This window comes from Penaeus chinensis, chromosome 12 (assembly GCF_019202785.1).
Source record: "Penaeus chinensis breed Huanghai No. 1 chromosome 12, ASM1920278v2, whole genome shotgun sequence".
In the NCBI taxonomy this organism is placed as follows: Eukaryota; Metazoa; Arthropoda; class Malacostraca; order Decapoda; family Penaeidae; genus Penaeus; species Penaeus chinensis.
In genome coordinates this window covers 9,939,642-9,948,637 of record NC_061830.1, presented here as the reverse complement: position 1 = coordinate 9,948,637, position 8,996 = coordinate 9,939,642, and the positions used below count along the sequence as shown (strand labels likewise).

General features: G+C 33.6%; 1 protein-coding gene across 1 annotated transcript in view; it reads left to right on the top strand.

Annotated features, from left to right (window-relative positions):
* The first annotated feature begins 76 nt into the window (after positions 1-76).
* The window catches only part of LOC125030930 (vacuolar protein sorting-associated protein 16 homolog), a 9,392-nt gene continuing 472 nt past the window's right edge, over positions 77-8,996 (top strand). Inside the window, exons 1-18 of the mRNA XM_047621311.1 lie at positions 77-240; positions 1,263-1,452; positions 1,658-1,786; positions 2,496-2,640; positions 2,885-3,000; positions 3,388-3,563; positions 3,844-4,006; positions 4,129-4,212; positions 4,390-4,515; positions 4,714-4,819; positions 5,045-5,211; positions 5,341-5,478; positions 5,667-5,828; positions 6,318-6,467; positions 6,723-6,836; positions 7,730-7,863; positions 8,149-8,245; positions 8,608-8,711. Of these exons, the coding sequence (XP_047477267.1) occupies positions 191-240; positions 1,263-1,452; positions 1,658-1,786; positions 2,496-2,640; positions 2,885-3,000; positions 3,388-3,563; positions 3,844-4,006; positions 4,129-4,212; positions 4,390-4,515; positions 4,714-4,819; positions 5,045-5,211; positions 5,341-5,478; positions 5,667-5,828; positions 6,318-6,467; positions 6,723-6,836; positions 7,730-7,863; positions 8,149-8,245; positions 8,608-8,711 (2,351 nt within the window). The 5' untranslated portion in view covers positions 77-190. The remainder of the gene's footprint in view (positions 241-1,262; positions 1,453-1,657; positions 1,787-2,495; positions 2,641-2,884; positions 3,001-3,387; positions 3,564-3,843; positions 4,007-4,128; positions 4,213-4,389; positions 4,516-4,713; positions 4,820-5,044; positions 5,212-5,340; positions 5,479-5,666; positions 5,829-6,317; positions 6,468-6,722; positions 6,837-7,729; positions 7,864-8,148; positions 8,246-8,607; positions 8,712-8,996) is intronic.

Here is an 8,996-nt window from a genome sequence, read left to right as displayed (position 1 = left end):
ATAACCACCCTTCAAATATTCAAAATTTAGATTATAGTTACACATTACTTGGATTTACAACGATATTTACAATTTTATTGAAATGTTATTTTAATATAATAATCAGTGATTGTATTTCTTGCTAAGTTATTAATTATAAATAATGATCTCCTTATCGCTCACATTTGCCATGTACTAAAACACACTGACTATGGCATTCATCTCCGACTGGACGCAAATTGGCAGCGATGTGTTTTACAGGTATAATATTCCCTTCACATTCCTTTACATTCTGAACAATTGGCGTCAGGCTTCACGTATAGAGTGGGTCATTGAAACAGTTTGTCTTATAATATTGTTCTGTTAATGACAGTTCCGGTAGAGTGGAAACCGCCCACTTCTAGCACAATAGGAATTATATTTTAATTCCTGCTGTCTCTTTAGATAGACATATATGTTTGTCTTTATTTAGTCTTTATCCCAAATTGTATTATGTGTGACTGTTATTTTCAGAAATATATCTATTTGTTTATTTATAAAAAAAAGTAAAGTTCTCGAAATCCTCTTGAAATTTTCTGTGATCTCTTGAAAATCTTGTGTTAACGAGTACAACCTGTTAGTGGCATAATATCAATTGCTTTTGATAGTACCATTACCTTGTAGTATGGTAAAGGTTAGCATATCCTTCACTTAACATTTATGGAGAAGGTAGAGCTAGGGGAAGTATGGTAGCCTATGCTAAGCTGCCAGGGAGTCTGTGGGCTTAGGTTTAGTAGCAAGCAGGCTGAAAACTATGAGCCAAAGGGAAAATACTAAATTCTATGCAGTACAATAACTGTACTTCTGCTGCACATATGCAATGAAAATCAGAGGTTCATTGTCACTTGGTTACTCTTCACCGAAAGGCAAACTAATTTGGTATCTTGAAGGATACTGAGAACAGTTTTTATTCTTTTTAGTGGTTGTGTTATTTTGTGTTTCTGTATTGGTGTTGTGTGTCCATTCAACACTTCACCTCAGTTTTGATTCCAGGCAGATATAAGCAATGATCATTTAAATTCAGTAATTATTATTTTTACTTCATGTTACTTGCCTCACTTTGGTAGAGAATGCCTCAGTTTTTGTCTTTTAACAGAAATATGATTAGTGTATCACCATTTTTTTAGTCACAAAGATTAGTTAAATCTAGAAATAAATTTGTAACAATACTTTGTATGGTCTTTGGAAATTTCAGGTTGAAGATTTTGTTTAAAAAATTTATCTTATCCTCCTTATGATTCCAGAAAACATGAACTCTACACGATGGAATGGGGTGGGGGGATTAACCTGGGGGACTTCATGGTTGCTGCAGCATCTTATGGGGGTCCCATAGCCCTTACACGAGATGAGACCAAATTTACCAAAACGCAACAGTCAGGGAAGCCCATCATTTTCGTCTTTAGCTCATCAGGAAGAAAAATTTCATCCTTTAAGGTAAATGTCACAACTTTTGTTTGATGTTACAAGAATTCTTCAAGGTTTTGAGATAGTGATTATGATATTTGATTGATTGGAGAAAGTATATATATATAGGCATTGTACTTTTAGAACTGTACTCATCACTAACTGAAATAAAGTTTCTCAATCACAGGATAAGGATTTTTTTTTTTTTTTTGTATCTGTATTTTTCATATGATAGTGGATGAGTGGCTACCTGCTGTGCCTTGGTTGGTCACGCAGTGAGGACCTGGTGTGTGTGCAGGAGGATGGCGCTGTTTCACTGTACGACATGTTTGGCACCTACCAGCACACCTTCAATATGGGACAGGTGAGTAATGAGTAAAAGTACAAGTTGCTCGTTGTTAAGAATGTGGGAGATGGATAGTTACGGAAGCTGGGAGAATTTCTCATTTATGACAAAGTAGAAAATAAAGGAAGGAAATACAGAGTGTACTTTTTGATTTTGTTGTGTCACATTGCACTTTTTAGCACACCTTCAATATGGGATAGTGTCTGATGAGTCAGATTGAGCTAGAGAATAGCAAGAATTAATGCGAATTAGATGAAGAAATTTTTCCGTATTTTTTTTTTTTTTTATAATGAGGATAAATGAAATATTTTATATAGTACAGATTTAATTTTGATTATACAGACTTACTTATTTCATCTTTCTAGGTTTAAATTTGCTGGAATTAGTTATATAAAATTTTCCTGAATTACTGAAGTGCTTTAGTCACACATGAAATAAGGCATGATGTAAAGATGATAATCACAAGAAAATAAAGCACAAAACAAAGTATTCCTTATGCTAATATAGCAGAATATATAGTGAATATACAGGTTATATTGTGGAGAGGAGAGGTAAGGTTACTGTGATTGATTTACAGTATAGAGTTGTCTTGGTGTGTTGTCCCTTTAGGTTCTCAGTAATCACAGCTTATGTGGTCTTGTATGGAAGTTCCCTCGAGTTGTATCGTAAGGGCATTTCCCAGAGTTATACTAAATGGTATAGGACTAAAGGATTAATTTCTCTCCAGGAAGTCAAAGATACTCAGGTTCAGAGTGCTCAAGTTTTCACCAGCCACCGAGAAACAGGAGTGGCTGTGCTGAGCAAGTCAAACCGCGTATTTATAGTCAGCAACATCTATGAGCCTCGCACCAGGAAGTATCCGGATATTCCCAGTAAGTGTTCGATTATTATACATTGTTATTTTTGGTTGAATGGTTGATCCTAGATGATATTATAAGATCTCTTTCACAAACGTTTTTTTGGTTTAGTCTATATGAAATAGCTATTTATATACATATTTTTTAAAAGGAAATTTTTAAAGAACCTCTCTCCATAGACTTATTATTTGATTACTAGACTAGTAGTCAAATAATAAAGTAAAAGTCGCATTGATGTTATAACTTATTTCTGCTCCAGGTGGTGTGGTCGAGTGCTGGTGTGTGATTCGTGAGGAAAGACACACAAATGTCTTAGTCAGCCAAGGAAACAATTTGCTCCTCCTCAATCATCTGGATCAGCGACCTCAGGCTTTGGTATTTTTTTCCTCTTTGGTTGATTTTGGTTTCAATCTTTTTATGTCATTTGTGGATGTGTTCAGGTTTTTAGGATTTAGCATTTGTGATTTTTTTTTTTTATTGATAGTTTTTTTCTTTTCTCAACTTTTTTCTTGATTTACTTGTATATTGATTGATTGATTTCTTTCTTTATTTGTTTATTAATTTATTTGAAGTATGATCTATATTTTCCTTCCTGCCTTTCTTTTTTTAATTTCAGTTAGTGATATGCTGATATGTTCTAGTTTGCATGAGTAGATGTAGAATATAAGTATGAAATATAGAGCAAGGAAACAGAGTTGTTCTTTCTTATATGAACAATTTGCATAGATAGAATGAATCAAATTATTGTGCATTTTTCACCAGTACCCTGAATGGAGTGAGCCTGGAGGCTGCATTGTGGAGATGGCAGTTTCCAATAACTCCCGTCACGTGGCTCTGCTGTCTGACACCGGCAAGCTCTGGATTGGCTCTTCCGACATCCGCATCAAATACTGTGAATACGATGTGAAAAGTCAAGTGAAGCCGAAGCAGATTGCATGGTAGGTTTTGCATGACTGTTCGAGGTAACAGGCTAGAGAAATGAGGAGCTGGTTGGGTTATCCTCATTCAGATACTGGTTTTACTTGTGCTGTTTTTGTGATGAATTTTATTTGGTGTGTTTTCTTTTCATGGATTAAGTTCTTTGTGTCTGATTTTTATGAAGTTGCTTCCTTCAGATATTCCTTTTCTTTGCACTGAAATGGTGGTGGCAGATTTTGGAGTTTTTTATATATTCTAACTTTTTTTTAAAGAAAAGTGCAAACTATTCTTTCTAACCAGGTGTGGTACAGGAGCTGTAGTGCTACTGTGGGACATGACACTAGAAGTAGTCAGTGTTAATGGTGATGCCACAAGCTACTACTTAGATTCTGCGTCACATCTAGTGCAGGAACCAGATGGCGTGAGAGTGTTAGGAAGTACTGCTCATGATCTTCTACAAAAGGTAGGCTTGGAATACATTCATGAAAATATTGCACAAAAATGTGGATTATTTTGTGCATGTGTTTTGCAATTACATTTGTTGCCTTTGACAAAAGTGGCTGATTACCAGTGATTTTATTTCAGGTGCCACTGGTTGTGACAGAGACCTTAGGCATTGGCTCTATGGCTCCTGGCGCTCTCCTCCTTGAAGCAGCCAAAGGTTTCCAGGTACTGATAGCTACAGAACCTTTTAGCTATATGTGCAAATGCTTTAATGCTTGAATGCTTGAGAACTAATTACCTTTGTTGCAAGAATTTTTATAATGGAAAGTGAACTTAGATTTTGTCATCCTAATTTTGCATTCAGGTGTATTAAAGAGAATATCTGATGTTTCTTTCCTGTAGGAGAGGAGCACAAGAGCCAATGATTGTCTTGCCATGATTAAGGACACTCTGGAGGAGGCAGTTAACCACTGTCTACAAGCAGCGCAACATGAGTATCGGCCACAGACTCAGAAAATGCTGCTTCGAGTAAGCACTCTAGGATCCTTTTGTTTGTATTTTTCCAGAGAAAGAAATGTTTTTATGCTTGGAAAACAGAGTGTAAGCGAATCATAGTACATCAGTTTTTAGTTCTTGTTAATTTTCAGTTTCTTGCTGTTAATAAACTTTCCTAAGATTTTACACATTTTCTTTTTATTAAAAGCTTTAATAATTTTTCACTTACAGGCTGCATTGTTTGGAAAGAGCTTCTTGCCAGAGATCAACCCAGACCCATGTAAAAAGGCAATTTTTACTCTTAGAGTACTCAATGCAGTTAGGGATTACAGAGTGGGTAAGTTTTTAAAGATTCAGTGTTTGCAAGCCCAAAAGTATAAGATTAAAGTTTCATGCAAGTAAGTCTAGTGACCTCAGGCATTCTTAAAAGAAGATTACAAATAAATTTTTCTGGAGTATGTTGTCATTCTCATAGTAGTATGATATAATCACTTTTTGCTCATTAAGTAACAGTGCAAACAAGTGTGTAGATATCACCAACCTTTCTTTCCCCAAACAATAGGTTTACCCCTCACTTGGAACCAGCTAGAACACCTTACCCTTCCTGTGTTACTGGACAGACTGGTGTTTCGAAGATTCTTCCCCCTAGCCCTTCAGATTGCCTCATTTCTCAAGATGCCAGAGTCTGATGGTGCCTCTCGCATACTGGCACATTGGGCTTGCTATAAGGTATGTATTTGTGTGTGTGTGTGTGTGTGCTTGTCAATGTGAATTTATGTATTCATTGTGTGCATGTATCAGTGTGCCTGACTGTATGTATCAAACAAAAGTACTAACCATGACTACCATGTCCTACAGGTATTACAACCATCACAGAAAAGTGATGAGCAGATAGCAAAAGAGATAAATAGTAAATTGGGCTACACGCCAGGGATATCATACACTGACATCGCTAATCGAGCAGACCAAGCAGGCAGGAAACAGCTTGCTATAAAGGTATGGAAAGTGCCCAAAATATCTTATAAAAGCCTGCTAATTTTTAATAAATATTTTCAAACAAAATTTTAGCTTATGTGTGTATTGTTAGTTTTTAAACTTTCAGATCAGTGGGCTTATGCGTAAGATTTATTCGTAGTTTCATCTGAGTAGTAATGCAATATCTATTATTTATTCTTTTGTTTCAGTTGATTGAGTATGAGTGCAGAGCAAAGGAACAGGTCCTGGTACTGATGAGACTAGGGGAAGACCAGACTGCACTGAGACGAGCCCTACAAAGCGGAGATACTGACCTTATTTATACTGTGCTCCATCACCTGCGGCAGAAACTCTCGTCTGGTGATTTCTTGGTGAGCCTCAGTGTTCTGTCCAATCTCTCTGTATAATTGTTTTTCTTTTTCTTTTTTACTCCATTGAAAAATGTGTGATAAATGTTGGATTGTAGGAAGTAGTATTGTTTTTTATTGAATTTTAATTGATATTAATGCTTCATTGCTAATGGATGTACGTGTTATTATTTGTTTCTCATTTTCAATTTATAAATGGTTGAAATAAAACACGATTGCAGTTTTGACTTTATATGAATGAATGTTGATTTTTAAGGCCTTATAACAGAAGTATGCATATTGTTCCGTATTTTGTTTTATTTTATTTAGGTGTATTTACTATTATTACCATCATTATATATTATATTATGGTTTTTAATTTTTTTAAAAATTATCTATATTGTCTTTGTTTTTTTATTATTATTGTTATAATTTTAATTTTTATACAGTTATTATTTCAGTACCATTATCAGTTCTTGTTCATTTCCATATTTTCATACATCTTATTCTCAGATGTTCATCCGGAATTTCCCTGTGGCCCAATCGCTTCACATCCGCAGCTGTCGGGAACTGGACATGGAGCAGCTGCGTGACATTTTAGTTCAGGAGGATGACTTCCATGGCCAATCTCTCCTTAGAATTAAAGAAGCTTACATGTCCAATGTAAGTGTTTTTTACACCTCATAACTCACTGCTTTTATTATTAATGTTAATATTATTATTATTATTATTATTATTATTATTATTATGTGTGTGTGTGTGTGTGTGCGTGTGGTGTGCATGTGCGTGTGTGCGTGTGCGTGTGCATGTGCGTGTGCGTGTGTGTGCGTGTGTGTGTGTGGAAAAAAAGAAAGAAAAAATCTTCTAGAAACAAACTCTCTGATGTATTAGTCACTAATTATCTGTACATCCTTCTAGAGAACAGATATGAGACAAGCCTCCCTGCAAGGTGCGGCAGAGCTCTTCAGGAAAGCTAAGAATGAAACTGCTTGTCAGATGACGGAGGAACAAGTCAAGCTGGTCAGGTGGCAGGTGGGTTGGGAATTAGTTGTTAATGAATCTTATTGTATTTTACTATTATTATTATTATTATTATTATTATTATTATTATAATTGATATTATTGATATTATTAATGTTATTAATATTATTAATGTTATTAATGTTATTAATGTTATTAATATTATTAATATTATTAATATTATTTTTACTATTATTATTACTATTATTATTACTATTATTATTACTATTATTATTACTATTATTACTATTATTATATTATTATTACTATTATTACTATTATTATACTATTATATTATTATAAGTATTATAATATAATAATAATAATTATTATTATTATTATTATTATTATTATTATTATTTTTTTTTTTATTATTATTGTTATTATTATATTTTTTACTGATGTTATAATTATTATGATGACTGTTATTATTATTATTATTATATTTTTATTTGCAAATTCATGTGGTGTATGGAGGAGGGTAGGGGACAATTGGAACTGATTAAGTCCCCTGGTTAAATGAAGTCGAGTGTGAGAGTTTTATGTACAGTCTCCATGAAGTAGTTCCCGTGTGAACTGTAATTACCACAGACTTATTGACAAGTGTAACTAATCAGGGGATGAAAGAGGTTCTGTTAGATATTAAAGTAAAAAAGGATTCAAGGTCTGTTGATATTTTCTGAATTTCGTGTGTATGATCTGCTAAGGCTTACTCACTAGTACTATATAAGGTGAAGTTCTGTGTTTTGTGTTATTCCATTTGTTAATTGCTTGCTTGTGCTTGAGAGTCAAATTTTAGGGGCTGATTTGTATTCTGTCAGTTTGTTATATGAGAGCAGTTTCAAAACAGATCCTCTAACCAATAATGTGACATCTACCATTTCACTGCTATATCTATTTCACAGGTAAGACTGGAAGATGGTCAACATAAGCCCTATGTTAACAAATCCCTCTACGATACTCTGCATCAGCTGTTAATCGATGGACAAATTAAAGAAGCTGAGAAGTTGAAAACTGAATTCAAGATACCGGAAAGGAGGTATATATTATTTTTTCATGAGATTGCAGAATAAAGTTTTTATATATTATATATTTGATCTTCATTGCATGAATAATGAAAATATATAGGGATTAGGAAATAAGATTTGGATATTGGGTTATATATGAAAGATCTTTGCTGATCTACACTTTATTTATTGGGAGTAAACTACTAAATTGATATGAAAAAAGTTCCTTGTAGATTTGTTTAAGGGTTCGTGTGATTAGGGATATAGTTGTTATTATGCTATTGTATTGATATATGCTAATGTTTATTATTCCCCAGGTATTGGTGGTCTAGGGTTCTTGCTCACTCACAGGCTGGCCACTGGGAAGAGCTGTTAAATTTCTCAAAGAATAAGAAGAATCCAATTGGGTTTGAGGTGAGACATGGTTCAGATATATTGATTTTAGAGAATAAAGAAAACAAAAAAAGATTGGTAGAAATGAATTATACTTTTTTCTGCTAAGACTAAATGTATTTAGTCAAATATTTTAGGTCAAAGTTTGCCTCTTTTTATTTATAAGTGGAATGGAATTCTTTATAGCATGCATCTAATTCTTCATCTTCTGGATCTATTTATTGATACAAAAAGAACAGAGAATACCTATTTAGAGTACTTTTCAATTCTGTACTGTAATGTTTGACCAATATAAAGTGAATGAATGTCTCTATTTTATTTGTTGAGCAATTTGTTATTTCTCTTTTGGTAATGAAAGACTAAGTGGCCATTATTTTTTGCAGCCTTTTGTAGATGCCTGCTTGAAAAATGGAAACAAAAGTGAAGCCCAGAAGTATGCAATGAAGGTAAAAGATGAAAATAAGGTGACATATCTCATCAAATGTGGGTAAGTTGATACCAGTAATTTCTTATTGATATGTTTATTTTTATTGCAATAATACACTAAAGTAAATTCTGTAATGCATCTTACTTATATCAAGAGAATTATATTACATTTTATTGTATTTTATTTGCAGTGTACCACACTTTCTACCTGTTATAACATACTTTATAGAGTTGTATCCTGACATTAAGATCAGAATTTGAATATGATAGAATTGCATATGAAGCCGTTTGTTTACTCCCGTTTCACCCTGCGTTTCTTTTCCTTGCAACTCTCATCTTTAACCTT